Source organism: Artemia sp. Qi Xiang Cuo, chromosome 14 (genome assembly GCF_049724085.1).
Source record: "Artemia sp. Qi Xiang Cuo chromosome 14, ASM4972408v1, whole genome shotgun sequence".
NCBI lineage: Eukaryota > Metazoa > Arthropoda > Branchiopoda > Anostraca > Artemiidae > Artemia > Artemia sp. Qi Xiang Cuo.
Window position 1 is genome coordinate 64,476,834 of NC_142807.1, and position 20,761 is coordinate 64,497,594.

The window sequence follows — 20,761 nt, forward strand, 5'->3', positions numbered from 1 at the left end:
TTTTCTTTTTTTGTATCCAGAGATAGCTTGGCACTGGAACATCGTAGAGGGTTGTTCAATAGCTCATTTTAAAGGAAATTAATTGGGTTAAAAATCTATAGTAACTAAAATAAATTATTTCTAAAAGAGAATAAATTTTATCACCAAAAACTGCATTTTGATGTCTTTTCCCACTGCAGTCTTTCAAACATAATCGTATACCAGCGGTAAGAATTGAACCCACGCCTCTGAAGAGACTGGTGGCTAACACCAGTGCCTTGGACCACTCGGCCAGGCTGCCTCTCATAAATAAATATATATGTGAATTTGGGTTGCAGCAGTAGCTAGCAACCTAGTAAGAGACGATCAGTCCAATGCTAAGAAATATAAAAACCCAAAACTCCTAAAAATAGAGTCAGATCAAAACAAAAGTACATCATTAGAAATACCTTGTCTGAAACCCTACTAGATAAATAATGAACGTCATCATAGTTTTATATTAGAGCTATGACGTGAATAGAGTGACGTCATAATTAGTATATAAGGAAAGTCAAATCCGGGTTGCAGCGGTAGCTAGCAACCTAGTAAGAGACGATCACCTCCAATGTTAAGAAATATAAAACCCCCCAACTCCTAAAAAAAGAGTCAGATCAAAACAAAAAGTACACCATTAGAACCGCCTTGTCCGAATCCTCTATAAAGGAAACTTACCGCCCTTTGGCTTGAATAACAAAGAAAATATATTGGCTTGAAAATCAAGAAAATTGACTTTAACCACGTTATTCTCCACAAACGGGATATTTTTTTCTTTCTTTTCCACAGATAGCTTGGCACTGGAACATCGTAGAGAGTTTTTCAATGGCTCATTTTAAAGGAAATCTCTAGATCTAGCGCTATTTGTACTTAATTTTTTTTTTAATTAATTTTTGTTACGAAAAACTTAATTTTTTATATACAATATTAAACAATGACGTCATAGTCTTTGGATGTAGTTAGTACATAAAGTCTGGATCATCGAATTAAAGCTGAAACTAAGTAAAGAACAATTATGCCTCCATATATTCACAGTGATCTATAAAATGTTTTATAATAATGAACGACCTCTTGCCTATACTAAATTTTAGACGCCACTTAATTATAGTATAGGTTAGTAATTCAACAGATAGTATGGCACTGGAACACCATAGAGAGTTGTTCAATGGCTCATTTTAAATTAAATTAATGGGGTTAAAAATCTTTTGTAACTAAAACAAATTATTTTTACTACTTTAAGAAATTTTAATTATGTTCCTTAAGAATATAAGGTTCAAAGGGTAGTTACATAGAGGACCAATATAGCTCATCATAAATGGTGTTTGTAAATTATTACATTGAAAGAAGATAATTGGAATAAAAAATTATTACATTCATTAGACTTAGTTAGCTACTTGATCGTTTGAGGTTCGTCTCTTACGATTTCAAAGAAGAAAAAACCGTAGGCTTTTTCCTGTTTGTAATATTTTCCGTTTTGCTATCAGGGTTGTAGCGGTATTACATAATCGGGGTTCTAGTGGTAGTTACATTAAAAGACGATCATTGGAATGACCAACCATTGCATACATCCGGGTTGCAGCGGTAGCTAGCAACCTAGTAAGAGACGATCACCTCCAATGTCAAGAAATATAAAACCCCCCAACTCCTAAAAAAAGAGTCAGATCAAAACAAAAAGTACACCATTAGAACCGCCTTGTCCGAATCCTCTATAAAGGAAACTTACCTCCCTTTGGCTTGAATAACAAAGAAAATATATTGGCTTGAAAATCAAGAAAATTGACTTTTACCACGTTATTCTCCACAAACGGGATATTTTTTTCTTTCCGCTTTTTCTTTCTGCTCAGCTAGCTGGGCACTGGAAAATCATAGAGAGCTGTATAATAGCTCATTTTAAAGGAAATTGCAACATCTAGTCACTTTTGTATTTAAAAATAAAATACTTTTTAAAGTAGAATCAATTTTGTCAAAAAAATTGCATTTTTGATGTATTTTCATACTGCAGTCTTTTCAAAGATATTTGAATTTTGAAGCAATAAAACAGTCCATGTAATGAACTCTATAGTAATAATAGCTACTTGTCTCAATAGTAACCGAAACTCCTGGAACCAATTATAATAAAGAACGAACTCTTCCCTATACTAAACATCATTATAAATTATAAAAGGTTCAAATGTTCGAAGATATTATAATAAAGATCAAACTCTTCCCTATACTAACTTGCATACGCAACTTCACTATAGTTAATCCGGGTTGTTATAGTAAAGAACGAACTTCAGTTCATAGTAACTAAAACAAGATTATAATTAGCTTTGGTAAAAAATACTGTCAGCGGTAGGATTCAAACCCATGCCTCCGAATTGAAGAGTGGCTAACACCAGCCCCTTAAACCGCTCGACCACGCTGCCTCACATAACTATGACGTTATAATGCCATTATAAACGCCATAATACTCTAAATTAAAACTCTAAACTAAAACTTAAACTCTTCGATGTGTTTTGCTATCAGGCCACCTTTGTATGAAGCTGTCACTGGATATGATGCTATAGAAAAATCAAAAACTCTAAGATCATTTAGTTTTTAGTTTAGAATCTCTAAAGCTTTTATGTAAATTGCACAAATATTTATGGTGTCTAAGGAGCAATTACAGTAAAGAACGATCTCTCTCCCATAGTAACTGATATGTTACATTAAAAGACGATCATTGGAATAAAAAGTTATTGCATGCATTGGACTTAGTTAGCTACTTGATCGTTTGAGGTTCGTCTCTTACTATTTCAAAGAAGAAAAAGCCGTAGGCTTTTTCCTGTTTATAATAAAGAACGACCTCTTGCCTATACTAAATTAGGTATGGCGTTGTCCGGGTTGCAGCGGTAGCTAGCAACCTAGTAAGAGACGATCACCTCCAATGTTAAGAAATATAAAACCCCCCAACTCCTAAAAAAAGAGTCAGATCAAAACAAAAAGTACACCATTAGAACCGCCTTGTCCGAATCCTCTATAAAGGAAACTTACCGCCCTTTGGCTTGAATAACAAAGAAAATATATTGGCTTGAAAATCAAGAAAATAGACTTTTACCACGTTATTCTCCACAAACGGGATATTTTTTTCTTTCCGCTTGATTTTTCTCCTCAGCTAGCTGGGCACTGGACAATCATAGAGAGCTGTATAATAGCTCATTTTAAAGGAAATTGCAACATCTAGTCACTTTTGTATTTAAAAATAAAATACTTTTTAAAGTAGAATCAATTTTGTCAAAAAAATTGCATTTTTGATGTATTTTCATACTGCAGTCTTTTCAAAGATATTTGAATTTTGAAGCAATAAAACAGTTCATGGTAATGAACTCTATAGTAATAATAGCTACTTGTCTCAATAGTAACCGAAACTCCTGGAACCAAAATTTTCTTTTTTGGCTTAATCGCTAAAATTATTATGTAAACTGCAAAAATATTTATGATGCCTAATCAGTAATAGTAATTTTTTAATTTAAACAACAAAAATACATGAAAATTCTAAAATTAGTTTTGCTTTTTGTCTCCTGGAAGAAAAATTTTTTTCATCTCAGTTCAAATTTATTATTGTATCCTGGAACCAAATTTTTTTTGGTTTGTAACCCGTAAAGTACATATCTCCATATTATTGTCTCATAATTGCAATTATTTTAGTTTTCAGTCCAGAATCGCTAAACTTAGTATGTAAAATGCAAAAATATTTAGTGTGTCTAACCAATAATACTAATTTTGTAATTCAAACAAGAGAAATACCTGAAAATTTTAAAATTAGTTTTGTTTTATGCTAGGTTTTAGATACTCGACACGGGATTTTGTGTACTTAATAATTTTAAACATTGAAAAAATATGGTCTCACGCGAGTGGAAAAAAAGAAAGAATAACCAAAAAAAATATCAAAATAGAGCAATCCAAATATCTACTAATAGAAAACTTTACTACATAAAAAATAAAGCTAACATCCTGAAATATCAGAAAAGTTTATTTAAAATATAATAAAGAACGAACTCTTTCCTATACTAAATAAGCCTATACTAGTTAATGATGCAGTAATGATATAGTTTTATTGATTTTACAATAAAGAACGACACCTAGCCCATGTTAACTGATACAAAAATAGGGATTATTTAATTTCCATCAGTATCATGGCTGTACAGATGGCTGAAACCTAGTAGAGAACAAACCATTACAGTAAAGAACAAACTTACAACCCATATTACAATAAAGAACGAACTCTTGCCTATACTAGCTTGCTTAGGCAACTTAACTATATTATAGGCTGGTAAAATTTTATTTAAAGTTAATATGTGGAGTGATTATAGTATCATGATTGCAGCTTTAGCTGTAATCTAATTTATAAATCAAATCCGGGTTGCAGCGGTAGCTAGCAACCTAGTAAGAGAAGATCACGTCCAATGTTAAGAAATATAAAAACCCATAGCTCCTAAGAAAAGAGTAAAATCAAAACAAAAAGTACACCATTAGAACCGCCTTCTCCGAAATACCTGTATAGGAGACTTTCTGTCCCTTGGCTTGAACATCAAGGGAATTTACATTAAAGAACGAACTTTAGTCAATAGTAACTGCAGTATTATAAGCAATCATTATATAGATGATGAATTTTCAAAGATTGATGAATGACGTCATATTCATCATATTCGTCAATTCGTCATATTCATCTATTCATCAATAGATGATGAATTTTTCTAGATTGATGAATGACGTCATAATTGTAGATATTTAATCATCATAATAGAGAGTTACATTAAAAGACGATCATTGGAATAACAAACAGTTGCATGCATTGGACTTAGTTAGCTACCTGATTGTTTAAGGTTCATCTTTTACTATTTCAAAGAAGAAAAAGCAGTAGGATTTTTCCTGTTTTTAATCAGGTTTATTTTGTTATTTACATTAAAGAACGAACTTTAGTCAATAGTACCTGCAGTATTATAAGCAATCATTATATAGATGATGAATTTTCCTTAAGAACGCCCTCTTGTCTATACTTAACTATAGTTAACTATAACTATAGTTAACTATAGTTAACTATAGTTAACTTAACTATAGTTAAGATTACAGTATTTATATTATGACAAAGCAAAAGGTATGAGAATTAATTATTAAGAGTTCTTTAGTAAAAGTCGAAAGATTAACTCGATATGAGGAGAGGCCAGAGCTATGAAATGGCTAGAGTTCACCTGAGAATTTAAAAATAAATCGTAGTAAATCCTTATCGGTTTTTAACAAGTTTGAAAGCAATAAGGAATTCAATGTTCAATCAAGTAAATACGGGCAAAAAATCATATGATGAGAAAACATTCAATGAGCAGAAATTCATGAGCAACTTTAATGACATGATACTAAAACTACATCCGGAGAAAATAATATAAATATTGAGTAACCAGGCTCAAAAATAGTTGTATTGTAACTGACTGGTCGATCAATTGCTGTAGCAACAGGCTCCCCTATTCAAATATTCAAAGAAGCTTAATGGTTGTGATGAAAGTTTTAGTTTTATATGTTGCCAACGTAATTGACTTGATGAAATGTATGGTGACCATGGGCATTTCACTTTTTAAGACTAGCCTCTGTGACTTAATCTAAATTTAAGCAATTTAATTCGAATTTATATAAAGAATCAATATGACGTAATATATTTATTTAACAACAACAACTTACATACAAAAATTAATATGATTCATCCAAAACCAAACAGTTGACACGGGATGAATCGGGTAAAATACACATTCATATAACATCATTCAAATTCAAATTCCTTAATAAGAAAGAAGGAAAAAATAAGAAAAAATAAATAAATAAAAAAATATAAAATAATAATAATACGGGGGGCAGTGACCACATACCATGTCTTTACGGTGGGGTCACACTTACCAACCAACAAATAATTACAACTTAATTTAAATCAAATCGAATCTCCTCCAAAACAAACAAAACTAAAATTCATACTTACTTAACAATTTTTATTTAATTTTCCTTTCAAATCACTAAAATTTTCTATCTTCTTCGTTTCATTTTCCAAATTTTTCCATAGTTTTATACCCTTCATAATAAAAATAAATGTGGGCCTGACAGGCACTACAGGTGGAGTATAATAATCATAAGATGTCATTATGAATGTTTGTCAAACCTATTTGTCTCATTGGAATTTTTTGAATTATTTGTCTCGTTAGATTTGTCAGATGTGACACCTTAATTCTTTCCATAAATTTCTTAAGCGACTTAAAATGACGATCCTGATGAAAAATAACTCGAAATTGATTATTTACTTTTGAAACATACGCTAATCTACCCAGGTAAAATTCAGTATTTCAAAAAGGTAAGATTAAAAATTTTAAAAAAGGCATTTTCAAAGGGTAATTCAAAAAATCAAAAAATAAATGTATTCAGTATTTTAAAAGGTGAAATTCAGTATTTCAAAAAGATATGAATTTAATGTCAATAGCAAATTAGACTTAGATAATTATTACAAGTTTTCATTCGTCTATGGTATTTTTATGTTCATGCTAAAGTATATGTTATATCGAAATTCTCTTTACGACATTTTTCGTAGGATAATATTATTTCTTTCATGCAATTTTATATCACTAGACTCCAAATGTCAATCAAATTATATAGAGAAACGGAGATTACTTAAATCTACCATGAGAACTAGGCCAGATTGGTATTTTGTCCTTCGTATAATCTGAAGCTGATAAAGCCGCAATTTTACGGAAGAAACAGCGATATTTGTGATTGTGATATGTAATATGTGATTTATGATATTTTTCTTTTTTGTGATTACCAGAGTTCCACTGAATGTTGTGGTTAGATTAAATCCTAAAAGCAGTAATTTACATACCACCTACACAAAAAAAAACAAATTTAAGTTTTTTTAACGAATTTAACGAATTCTTTTAAATTAATTACACTTATAATATTAACACGGGGGATTCTTCTAGTAGGGGAAACTCTCCTTGAATTTTCTGTAACTTGAATTTCCTGTAGGATCGCAGCAACGCGCGACAGGTAAGCTAGTTCGCTTATCAGACTTTATGGTGAGACCACACCCTCTTCTGTTTCAACTAACCAATAGCAACAGCATCACTAGTACATTACGCATGCCATGCCTTTAAATGGATATGTGATTTACTTATAAATTTGATCATTGAAGAGTTGATCGTCGGAGTTCTATAATAGACGATGCAAGGCAAAAGTGTTAAAATGTTGCAAGCGTTTATAACTTACTGGTATACAACAAGTACCCCCTTTTATTATGTTTTTTGAGACTTTGAGGAGTTCTTTGAGACTTTTGAATGTTTTATGTCACGAATAAGAGCGATTAATTTAGATTATATTTATGAGGGTGGTTTTAATTTTAACCTATTACATCTTAATGGGGTGCATCTTGATTTTTTTTTTTTTTTTTAAGTCGATGGTTTCGTCTAATTATTTTCCCAAAGCTGGAATTCCAACTAAAATAGCTGATCATTCAGCAACTTCAATTGATAATTTTTTTTTTATGCCGGGAAGTTTGACTTCTGAATGCGTTTGTGATGTTGTGATTGTACCTTGATCTGATCATCTCCCTATAATCAAAATTTTGAGATAGCCATTTTGTTCAGCGTAGTTGATTTCCAGATAGAAAATATGTTTTTGAGGAGGACACTCCCCCACAACCCTCAAGGCAAGGGTTTTAAGTTATACCCTGGGGGTATATAAGGTTTTTATAAAAGGCGTTGTCGTAGAAGCTTCAAAAAAAACTCATTTGATTGGAAAGTCAAAGGGCTAGTGCCCTTTTTAGTAGTCGAAAGTGATTTGAGGGCAACTAACCCCCCCCCCCCTCTCACGCCCACCTTTTCCCCAAACATATCCAATCAAAATTTTGAGACAGCCATTTTATTAAACGTAGTTTTAAGTTCTGGAAATTAGGTCTTTAATGATGACAACTCCCCCACAGTCCTCTGGGCAAGGGTTGTAAGTTATGCCCTGGAAGCATATAAGGTTTTGTTTAGACAACGTTGTCGTAGAAACTTCAGAAAGGGCTCATTCGATTGAAAATTTAAATGACTAGTTTTCTTGTTAATAGTCGAAGTGATTCTAAGGTAACTGGTACCCCTTCCACGCCCACCATTTCCCCAAAGACATCCAATCAAAATTTTGATGTAGCCATTTTGTTCAACGTAGTTGTAATTTCTGGAAGTTATATGTTTGAGCTGGACATTCCCCCCACAGTCTTCAGGAGCAAGGATTATAAATTATGCCCTTGGGGCATATATGTTTCTTATGGAAGGAATGCTCGTATAAACTTCAGAGGGCTTATTTGATTGGAAATTGAAAGTTCTAGTTCACTTTTAAGCGTCAAAAGATATTGGAGGGTAACCAGCTTGCCCCCCCCCCCCAAAAGCATCCAATAAAAATTTTAAGATAGTTGTTTTGTTAAAAATACTTCAAAGATCATAATACAAAAATTCCGGTGTTGACACAACCCACCAGGGCCCAGGGGCAGGCGTTGTAAGTTATGCCCTGGGGGCATATATGGTTCTTATGGAAGGGATGCTCGTATTAACTTCAAAGAGGGATCATTTGATTGGAAATTGAAAGTTCTAGTTCAATTTGTAAGAGTAAAAAGATATCCGAGGGCAACTAGTCCCCCCCTCCCACACACACCCTTTAATTCCCAAACACATCTGATAAAATTTTTATTAGAATCATATCATTAAGAATAGTTAAAAGGTCAGATAAGAAAAATGCCTGTGTCGACGCAGCTCGCCAGGGCCTAGAGGCAGGAATTATGAGTAATACTCTAGGGGCATATATAGTTCTTATGAAAGGGATACTTGTAGAAACTTCAGAGAGGGTTCATTTGATTGGAAATTGAAAATTCTGGTTCAATGTTTAAGAGTCAAAAGAGATCGAAGGGCAACTAGCCCCCCCTCCTCCTCGCCCTAAATGCATCAGATAAAAATTTTGAGATAGACATTTTGTCAAAAATAGTTCAAAGTTCTAATAACAAAAAAATCTAGTGTTGACACAGCCCCCCAGGGCCCGGGGGTAGGCGTTTTAAGTTATGCTCTGGGAGTAGATATGGTTGTTATGGAAGGGATGCTCGTATAAAATTCCTATAGGGCTCTTTTTATTGGAAATTGATAGTTGTAATTCACTTTTTAAGATTCAAAAAAGATTGGAGGGCAGCTAGCCTTCCCCCACACTCCATTTATTTTTTTCCCAGAGGCACTTCATATAGAAGGGGTCGTCGTATAAACTTCAAAGGGGGCTCATTCGATTGGAAATCGAGAGTTCTAGTGCTCTTTTTAAGAGTCAAAAGTGATCAGAGGGCATCTCCCCCCACCCCAAGCCCTTTTCCCCCAAATACATCTGATAAAAATTTGAGGTAGTCATTTTGTTAAAAATAGTTCAAAGATCAGATAAGAAAAACTTCTGCTTCGACACAACCCCCCTGGGCCGGAGCAGGCGTTGTAAGTATTGCTCTGGGGGCATATATGGTTCTTATGGAAGGTATGCTTGTATAAACTTCAGAGAGGGTTCATTTGAATGGAAATTAAAAGTTGTAGTTCATTTTCTCAGAGTGAAAAAAGATCAGAGGGCAACAAGCTCCTCCCGCCCTCCACACCTTTGGGTGTATCGGATGGATAACCCCATCCGATAAAAATTTCAGGTGACCATTTTGCTAAAAATAGTTCAACAATCAGATATTAAAACTCCAGGGTCGACACAACCCCCCAGTGCCCAGGGACAGGCGTTGTAAGTTATACTCTGGGGATATATATGGTTATTATAGAAGGGATGCTTGTATAAACTTCAGAGAGGGCTCATTTGATTGAAATTAGAAAGTTCTAGTTCACTTTTAAGGAGTCAAAAAAGACCGAAGATTAATCTAATCCCTCCACGCCCTTTTTCCCCAGACCCATCCGATAAAAATTTTGAGACAGCAATTCTGTTAAAAAATAGTTTAAACATCACATAATAAAAGCCCCAAGGTTGACACAAGCCGATTTTTTCACTTTGGTATTGTTACTTTGATGTCAGTTTTGTTACTTTGATGAATATTTGATTTTTTTTTTTTAAGTTTGATTTTGAAATCAGGAATTTTTAAAAACTTGAAATTTTTTGCATTCAAAAACGAACAAAAATTAATTAAAAAAACTTTCCGAAAAATAAGTTTTTCAAAGAAAAGTAAAAGGCCATTTTAAACTTAATCTCAGTATATAAAAATAACTTTTAAAATTCAAACTCAAAACGACCAGAAATTACTATTAAAGAATAAATGAAATCCAAAACGAACAGAAATTAAATAAACAATCATAACAAAAACATACAACAAGTAATAATATAAATGAATAAATAGATCTTAAAGCAAGTAATGATTAGATTGAATATGAATATCACGCTTAAAACGAAAAAAAAATATTTTCCAATTGAAGCATTAATGAAACTTAAAACGAACAGAAATTAACTAAACAATCAATGCAAACAAACTTACAATAGATATTAATGTAAATTAATAAATAAATTTAAAAACGAGTGAAACTTAAATTGAATATGCAAATCAAGCTTGAATCGAATAAATATCACCACAAACAAGAGTTTGGGAATGACCTCCTTCTCTCACTGTAAAAGTCTAGAACTTACTGCGTCATTGGCACTTTACTGAAAACTATATGGGTCTTGAACAGTCTTGGAAAGCATAAACAACATTAAATTGAATATTTGATGAATAATCATATTAATTATTGAAAGGTCCATCAGTTCAAGAATTTATTTGACTATAATTTATTTTTATTTTCAATGCTGCAAGAACTGGAAAAGAAAATATTTGTAATATAACCCGTTTTTAGTTAAGCGCCAATGACGCAGTAGGCTTTTGGTTTTTATCTACAGTTAGGAGAGGAGGCAGTATCCAAACACTTGTTTGTAGGGAAACTAAATTCTTCTTTAACAACTTAAAAAAGAGCTAATAAATTAAACTGAATATTTGATGTACAATGATATTAATCGCTGAAAGCTCATCAGTTCAAAATTTTAATATAATTTTAATGTTTATTTTCAATATTAAGTACAAAAGAGAATATTTGCCATAAAATTGGTTTTCAGTAAAGCGCCAATGACGCAGTAGGTTTTAGACTTTTACAGTGAGACTTTTACAGTGGACATTTCTATAATTAAATAAAAAAAACAAGTTTTTTAAACTGAAAGTAAGGAGCGACATTAACACTTAAAACAAACAGAAATTATTCCGTATATGAAAGGGGCTGTCCCCTCCTCAACGCTGCGCTCTTTACGCTAATGTTTTTTAATTGTTTTAAAAAATAAATTTTGGAGTAAGAGTCTAACTTTATCGTAAAGATAGAGGGGTTGTGGAGGGGACAGCCCCTTTCATATACGGAATAATTTGTGTTCGTTTTAAGTTTTAATGTCGCTCCTTACTTTCAGTTTAACAAACTTGTTTTTTTTTTTAATTTCTGATCTTTTTTTAGTTAATGCAGCTTTTATTTTGGCTCACCGTCATTGAATAAGTAAACAAAATTTGCATAAAAAATTTACTTTTGTTTTGCTAAATGGCTGTCTTGAAATTTGGTTCTGACGTAATTTACAAATTAACTTACGTAACGAACTTCTGTATTCGTATATTTTTCTTCTGGCAAAAAATACAAAGTTGCAGATTTTTGCAGATATGAGCTTGAAACCTATGTAATAGGGTTTTCTGATACGCTGAATCTGACGGTGTGATTTTCATTAAAATTCTTTCACATTTAGGGGATTCCCCCCTCCCCCCTCTTTCAAAAATCAGGTAACTTTTCTCAGGCTCGTAGCCTTTGATGAGTAATACTAAACTTAATAAAATGTACATATTAATAATAAGCATTATAAGCCCATTCTATCGACACATTTATTGACATCAAAATTCCGCTTTTAAAAGTTTCGATTGCTATTGAGCCGTATCGCTTGTTTTTTTTTTTTTTTTTTTTTTTTTATTATTATGTATATGTTATTACGTATATGAGGGAGTTCTCCCCTTAGTCAAAACCACGCTCTTCACTTTAAAAGTTAAAAAAAATTTTTATTCACACACCCTTGAATCACAAAGGCCGTTTAATTAGAATAGATAGCTATTTTGAAAGCACTAAAAAAAACCTTTAGCGTAAAGAGCGAGGTATTGACTAGTGGGTGAACCCCCTCATATACGTAATAATTTCTGTTCATTTTAAGTTTTAATGTTGCTCCTTACTTTCAGTTGAAAAAACTTGTTTTTTTTTAAATCTTCTGATCGTTTTTTAAATATTGCTGGGAAATCCGGCGCCCCCTTCATAGAAATGTCCCTTACCCCAAAGAAACATCCTCCATGGAATGATTCTCCCGAGTAACCCCCTCCTCCAGCCCCCCCCCCCCACCAGAAAAAAAATTCTTCCTGAAAATGTCTGTATACTTCCCAATAACCAATACAATATGTAAGCAATGGGCAAAGTTCATAACTTGCAGCCCTTCCTTTGGGATCTGTGGGGGATTTAGTCATCCTAAAAGACATATTTATTAGATTTTCGACCATGCTGAACAAAATGTACATCTCAAAATTTTATTTGGATGAATTTGAGAAAAAAATGAGCGTGGGAGGGGGCCTAGTTGCCCTCCATTTTTTTTTGGTCACTTAAAAAGGGCACTAGAACTTTTAATTTCCGTTCCAATGAGCCCTACTACGATATTCTAGGACCATCGTATTGACCCGATTACCCCTGGGGAAAAGAAAAAAAAATAAATAAACACGCATCCGTGATCTTTCTTCTGGCAAAAAATGGAAAATTCCACATTTTTGTAGATAGGAGCTGGAAAACTCTACAGTAGGGTTCTCTAATACGCTGAATATGATGGTGTGATTTTCATTAAGGTTCTATTACTTTTAGGGGATCTTTCCTTCTTTTTTCGAAAATCAGCCAAATTTTCTCAGGCGCGTAACTTTTGATGGGTAAGATTAAACTTGGTGAAACTTATATATTTGAAATCAGAATTAAAATTCGATTCTTTTGATGTATCTATTGGTATCAAAATTCCGTTTTTTCAAGTTTCGGTTACCATTGAGCCGGGTCGCTCCTTACTTACAGTTCGTTACCACGAACTGTTTGATAACGTTTTCAAGTTCGCTAATCAATGATAATAACTGCTGCATTGGGGGGAGGAGATGTCTTGTTTTAAGTGCAGTAGGAACGTTTTTTAAGTTGTCGGACAGGCAGGAAGCACAGGTCTTGAATACTGTAGCTTAGTCAGGGGTTTGACAACTGAAATCAGTTGTTTTTGAAACGAAATTGGTTTGGCAGGACACATCGTACGTTGATGAGGGGGAGTGTCCTGGGGTATGTCATTGGTTTGGCAAGGAATTGATTTGAGAGACGATAAGGGTGATGACCTCACTTCCTTCAAAATGCTGACTAGGTCACCTCCCGATGGGTGACGTGGAAGTGTCTTAAGAGTAGACAGGGTCTGGGGGAACAACGCAAAGAGTCATCAAAAGCTACTACCTTGTCATTAGTATCTTCTTTTGTAGTACAATCTAGGCAAAGCCAATTTCTTGACCACTTGGAACTTTCTATACCGGAGCAATGTTCATGGAAGTAAAACTCACAGCTACTGCACTGAATAGAGTTAATAGTAACTCTTAATCTGCATTCCTGGCATACTCTCTTTGCCATTTTTTGAACCGAATGGGTTTTAATATATTATCAAAGAAAATTTTTGACCGGTGTAGGTGTATCTTGCACAAACGCTGATTAAAATTCAAGAAGATTTCAAGAGGCTATTAGTTGTATATCATGGGATCAAGTTTTAGAAGACAAGGAAGATGTTTCAGTCGCTTTCGATAAGTTTTTAAATGTGCTTTTACCGGTTTATGATTCTTGTTGCCCTATAAAAAGGAAAAAATAGCCTAGAAAACCATGGATTAATGCTGCAATAATAGAAAATATTGAAAAAAGAAAGAAGCTTTACCGTTTGTATCTGGATTCTAATACGCAAGAAGACTTGCGTATTAGAATCCATATGCAAGAAGATTCAAGCGAGCAAGGAACTTGGTGAATTCTCTGAGGAGATCTACTGTCAGAAATTATTATTCTGAAAAGTTTAGTGAAAATGCTATTGAAGGGTGAACGTCAAAATTGAAGGGTGAACGTCAAAATTGTAAAATTGATGAAATTTTAGGGAATTGAAAACGAGTGGTTGAACAGAAGCATACCGCTGATAAATTTTGTAAATATTTTTCAAAGATTGGGACTTTAATTAAAAGTGATATTGCTCAGTCTAGTGAGGCGAGTGTGAGTGAAGGCTTCATTGATGAAATAAGGTCTGGAAGCGCAATGGTTATCGAGCTCTGTACTACGCTGGAACTTGAAAAGGTTATTAGAAAATTAATTCGGATTCTGCCGGGATATATGACCCAAGTCTTAAAGCTTTTAAAGCTGTTGTATGTTATTTATTACCATCTATTTTATTTTTAATAATCTTTCAATGTAGAAAGGCCAATTTCCAGATGCTCTAAAGCAGGCATGAGTCATACCACTGCACAAGGGTGGAAAAAAGCAAAAGATGACTAATTGGAGACCAATATCAATCCCACCTTTATTTTCAAAATTTTTGAGAAAACTATGCATGGGCGACCATATAGATATCTTGAGTCCTTGGGGTTACTATGCAATAATCAGTTTGGATTTAGAAAGGGCCAATCAACAAGTCATGCAATGCATCATTTGGTTGATAATATGAACATTGCATTTGAAAGTGGAAAAATTCTGTTAACAATTTTTATTGACTTTAAAAAGGCTTTCGCTACGGTTGATTTTGAATTATTGCTGCGTAGACTTAGTGATTTGGATATCAGGGATAATTCTCGTCAGTGGTTTAGATCCTATTTGCATGGAAGATCAATGCGGGCTACGATCAATGACACTACTACAACTACTATTACCAACAACTCACCCCAGCACCAAGCCGCCTGAGTCCAACACAGCTACGCATGCTCCTCCTCCACCCCAATCTATTCAAAGCCTCCCTTTTTACACCCGCCCACGAAGTTCCCATTTCCTTTAAATCTTTCTTTATGACGTCCTCCCACCCTAGACGGGGACGACCCGCTATCCGTTTAGCCCTAGATGGTTGGCCGAAAAGAACAATCTTCGGCAATCTGTCATCCTTCATCCGCACAACGTGCCTTAGCCACCTCAACCTTTCTTTCATTATAGCCCTAGAGAGCTGTATTGAACCACATTTTTCATATAGCCTATTGTTTGAAATATGGTCAGTCAGCCGGGTACCCAGAACAATCCTTAAGCAGTTTCTCTGGAAAACATCTAGCAATTCCTCATCCGCTTTTTAGAGCATCCATGCTTCAGAGCCATATTTGACCACTGTCATCACTGTAGCTTCTAATATTCTAATCTTGGTTTGCATGCTTATCTTCCTGTTCTTCCAGACTTTTTTTAACTGTGAAAAAAAAAAAACCTGAGCCTTGGCTATTCTATTTTTAACATTTTCACTGCTCCCACCATCTTTACTAACAATACTACCAAGGTAAGTGAAGCTGCCCACCTGATCAATCTTTTCATTACCCAACGTCGCCTTTCCATCTTCACTTATTCCTAGACTTAGTGACTTAGTCTTCCTAACATTAATTTTCAAACTAATTCTAGCACCCTGAACTCGCAAAACCTCTAAAACTTCATTCATTTTGTTCACACTTTCATCTAGGATGCTTAAATCATCAGCATAATCCAAGTCCAGGAGACTTTTTGCTTCCCATTTGATTCCGTGGTCTCCCATTGCCTTTCCTGTGCTCCTTAAAACAAAGTCCATCAAAATAAGCCATATAAAGGGGGATAGAACTCAACCCTGCTTAAATCCTGATTTAAAACAAAACCAGCTGCTAACCTCATTTCCTACCTTAACCGTTGCAGTGTTATTCTCGTACATAGCACTAATCACTTTAATGTATTTGTCTGGTATACCATACAAGGATAAAACCTTTACTAACGCTCTTCTATCAACAGAATCGGACGCTTGCTCATAATCTATAAAACTGAGGACCAAAGGTGTTTGAAAACTAAGGCACTTCTCAATTATTAGCCTAAGAGTGAAAATTTGGTCGACACATTCTCTACTTTTTCTAAAGCCGCAGTGCTATTCTTTTATAGAGTGGTTAATCGCATCACATAGTTTACAAATCATCTTAATACTAAGTAATTTAACGCCTAGAGAGAGCAGAGTCATCCCAAAATAATCGCCCAGGTCGTACTCGTCAACTCTCATGTATTCTGCTTTAATTAAGATTCTCCTGAAATCATTTGGTACTTCCCCTTTTTCAAGAATCATTTCATAATCTTCAGTAACTTATGTCTAACCTCAGAGCCACCATATTTAAGAAACTCGTTTACCACCCTATCAGCACCTGGGGCCTTATTATTCTTTAATCCTTTTAGTACTGTTGCTAATTCCTCCTCACAAAACAAATCTTCCTTCACATCCAAGGTATCACAAACTTTTTCATTTTCCTCTATGTTTTTTCCTGCAACTCTATCTCGGTTAAGCAAATTCTCAAAATGTTCGGCCCATCTCTGTTTACTTTTTCCTTATCACTAATTTCGACCCCAGTCCTATCTTTAACTGGACCAAGTCTGGATTGACTACTCCCTCTCAATTTATTAACATGCCAGTACAATATTTTACTATTATGCCGTTTAGCTCACAAGTAAGCTAAACAGCATAATAGTAAGTTGTGGAGTTCCACAAGGATCTGTTTTGGGACCACTTTTATTTCTAGTATATGTTGATACGTTAAGATTTTATCCTCCTGTTATAATTCTTACAGTATTTGCAGACGACACAGCAATAACAATTGCAGAGTCGAACCTTCTAGATCTCGGTAGTTCACGCAATGACATCTGCAGTACCTGAATACATTTACTAGTCCCATTTTTTAAGTATTAGTGTTAGTAAAACTAATTATATGATTTTTAGCCGTACCGGTGTTATGATAAATTCTTTGGATAGTATTTGCTTCGGTGGTACTATTATGAATCAAATTTTGACACAAGATATTTGGGATCTTTCGTTGGTTGCAATTTGAATTGCAATAAACATAATGCAGTTATTTCGTCCAAGGCAGCAAGAGGCCTAGATTTACTTCGTCCTTTTCTTAATTTTTTCCTGGTCTCAGTTTTAAAGATTTTTTATGGTACGATTATCCAACCTTATATTGTATATGGGTGTGCTCTTTGGGCAAGCAATTTTTATGCTAATTATAGAAGTATCCAGACGATTCAGAATAAAGCAGTTTGTCTTTTGGGGGAAATGTGCTAATTTTAGTGAAACACTTGTTTGTTATTCCCATTTTAAAATTTTGAATGTTGGTCAGTAACGGGATCACCAGTTATTAACACTGGTATACCAATGTTTAAATGGTGTTTCGCCAGCTTGTTTTTGGATATTTTGTCTATTAATTCTGATTATCATTCTTATCATACTAGGAATGCGGATGAACTATTGTATGAGAAGAGAAATACAGTGGGATCAGCTCATGTGTTTCGTCCAGGGGCGGATCCAGGATTTTTTTTTTTGGGGGGGGGGGAGCGCAAAATAGGTTGATCCGATAAAATTACGTTAGGAGCAAGTTTAATTAACGCAAACTTGGGTTAATTAAGTAAATTACACTACTTTAGAGTACGCTAGGGGGGTCGAGCGCTCCCCTCCCCCCCCCCTGATCCGCCACTGGTTTCCTCACGTAAGTGTAACCCTCTGGAATATTCTCCCGGACAACATTAGGGGCTTTGAATCAGTTTCTCCATTTAAATCACAGGTCAAAAGTTCCTACTTGGTTGGGATACAGGCTTTGAGCAGGTCCTTTGTAAGGGTTTAGTCTTTTCTTTTTTCTCTCTCTTTCTTTTTCTTTCTTCTTCTTTTAATTTCGCTTCTTTTTTTAGTATAGTTATTTATATGTTATTGATTTTGTGAATTAATTAATTAATTGAGTCACTACACACAGGCTATTTGACCTTCTAGTAGTGGCTATTGTTTAATTTTATTTTTTGTTTTGTGAATTGATCAATAAAGGAATCTCGTACTTTAAAATGTTTTCCCTTTTCATATGCTTATGGATCAAAACTCAAATGTAAAATTTGCAAGTTTTTAAAAATCATTGATGACCACGGTCAAGACCTTTGAGCGTCATATGAGTGCCGTGGGTCGCAGTTTCCCCACCACTACCCTAGATGCTGCTCACAATATTCTTGAAATGTATGTTTTTCTTTCAGCTTATAGATACTTTGAAATTGCTGATTGTCCGTCAGGTGTACAATGAACAGCTAAAGCAGCAATCAGCCTGGCTCTCTGCCATTCTTCCGGAAACTGTGGACATCAAGAGTCTGCTTTCAAAACTAACCGATGAATGGTGAGTTTATTCTGTTTGTTGTTGGTCATTTGCTTAGTCCATCAATATCACAGAGCAGTTAATGGAAAAAATCGGCAAATTGTCTAGGAGACCTGTGAAAAAAAAGGTGTTAACCCACAACAAATTTGTATACAAATAATTCGTTCACTGAACGACCAAAAAGTATGTTCTGATTCCGAATCCAGAAACTTTTCTGCTATAGTTCTTTCACAAGGTTGAGTTTTTTTTAGGTTGAGTTAGATGTTGAAGCAAAAAAATATTGACTGAGTGAACACCAGCAAATGTGATCAAATCTGAGGAAGAGTGAGGTTAAAGGAGAGGAAACGCGTGAAAAAAGGGTTTAACCTCAAACAAATTGCTATGCTAATGATTCTTTCACTAACCGACAAGAAAATATGGGTTAATTTCGAAAAGTCTGCTGTTCAAGGTCTCAAAAATTTCAGTTTTTCTTAGGTTGAATGTGAGGTTGAGACAAAAAATGTTGATTGAGTAAATACTAACAAATGTTATCAAATATGTCATTTCTACGCTTTTTTGGCTGATGAAAATGAAAGCTCTCTGGGGATTTGTTTGGGGCTCAAAGCTGAGGAAGAGTAACGTTAAGGGAAAAGAAACGATTGAAAAAAGGGGTCTTCAAAAATTGTTATACTAATGATTCTTTTTCAAACTGACCAAAAATATGCGTTGATTCCGAATCTGAAAAGTCTGCCGCTCAAGTTCTAAATGTGACAAATATGACATTCTACCTTTTATAGCTGATGAAGATCAAAGTAAATATTTGAATTCGAGGGGAATTGTTTGGGGCTCAAAGCTCTGAAGAAGAGAAAGGTTGAGTGAGTGGAAACGTGGGAAACAAGGGGTCAATCTCAAACAAATTGCTATGCAAATGATTCTTTTGCGAATCGAGCAAACAGTATGTGTTGATTCCGAATCCAAAAAGTCTGCCACCTTTTCACAAATTTGAGGTTTTTGAGGTTGAATTTAAGGTTTATAAATTCGAAGGTCGAAATATCATTCGTAAAATCCGGCGACCGGAGTAAGCTGGTTTCATGTCGGACCGTTCAACCATCGGGCAGATTTTTACGATCCGACAAATCATAGAAAAAGCCACGGAGTTCCGAAAAAAGCTTTTTTTTTTTACCTTCGTCGACTTTCGTGCTGCGTTCGACTCAGCGGACCGAGAAGCTCTTTGGCGGATTCTAGAATCGACAGGCCTCCCTGAGAAATACTGCAGACTCTTCAAAGCTCTACACCATGGGACGGAGAGCTGTGTTCAAGGTAACAGCCGGCGCAGCCCGTTCTTCAAAATCACGACAGGAGTGCGCCAAGGATGTGCAGTGGCCGCAGAGCTCTTCAATGTCATCATAGACTACGTTATGACAAGGACTGCTTCACGTCTCAGCTTTGGACTCAAGTTTGGAGATCGTTTCATTACAGATGCTGATTTTACCGATGACTTGGCCATTCTGGCGGACTCCATGGAGCAGTTGCTGGAAGCGCTTCGAATCCTACGAGAAGAGGCTGCAAAAGTAGGACTGCAGATAAACTGGACTAAAACGAAAATTATGCCCATAGATCCATCTTCCCCTGCTGCCAATCCTTCAGTTAGCCTGGATAACACCACTACCATCGAAGTTGTCCAAAGGTTCACATACCTGAGCTCCATAATTTCTTCAGATGGCTCACTTCTTTTAGAACTACAAGCGAGAATATCCAACGCGTCTTCTGCCATGGGCAGACTGAACCGTCACCTCTGGCGAAAACCAAACATCAGTCGCACAACGAAGCTGCGGATTTTCAACGCCCTCGTCGGATCTGTAATGCTCTATGGAGTAGAGACGTGGCAAGCTTCAGGCGCAACCCTCAAGGCAATTGATGTCTTTCATTCGAAGAGCCTGAGGAGGATCGAAGGTCTACGATGGTTCGACTTCGTCAGCAATGAGAAGCTGCTGCAGCTCACCAAGCAGTCTTGGTTTTCGACCCAAGCAGCCGAGCGAACACTACGATGGTTCGGACACCTACATCGAATGCCTCCACACATACCTGCGAAAACGATTCATGACTTCGACCCTGTCAAAGCCGGTTGGAAGCGACCTCGTGGCCGACCGAAGAAACGATGGTCTGACAGCCTGTCCGAGTTTCTGACGATGGCAAATATCAGGTTGAGCGATGTGCAAACGCTTGCCATGGACCGAAGTGGGTGGAGGAGGCAGACGTCACTCTCTACGCTGAGCAGCGCCCGGCAGGAGACATAAGTCAAAGTCAAGTCAATTTAAGGTTTAGGGAAACAAAGGT

General features: G+C 35.3%; 1 protein-coding gene across 1 annotated transcript in view; it reads left to right on the forward strand.

Annotated features, from left to right (window-relative positions):
* Positions 1–20,761, forward strand: part of FANCI (Fanconi anemia complementation group I) — a 164,382-nt gene that overhangs the window by 48,937 nt on the left and 94,684 nt on the right. The window contains exon 5 of the mRNA XM_089099801.1: positions 18,330–18,466. Coding sequence (XP_088955927.1) covers positions 18,330–18,466 — 137 coding nt within the window. The remainder of the gene's footprint in view (positions 1–18,329; positions 18,467–20,761) is intronic.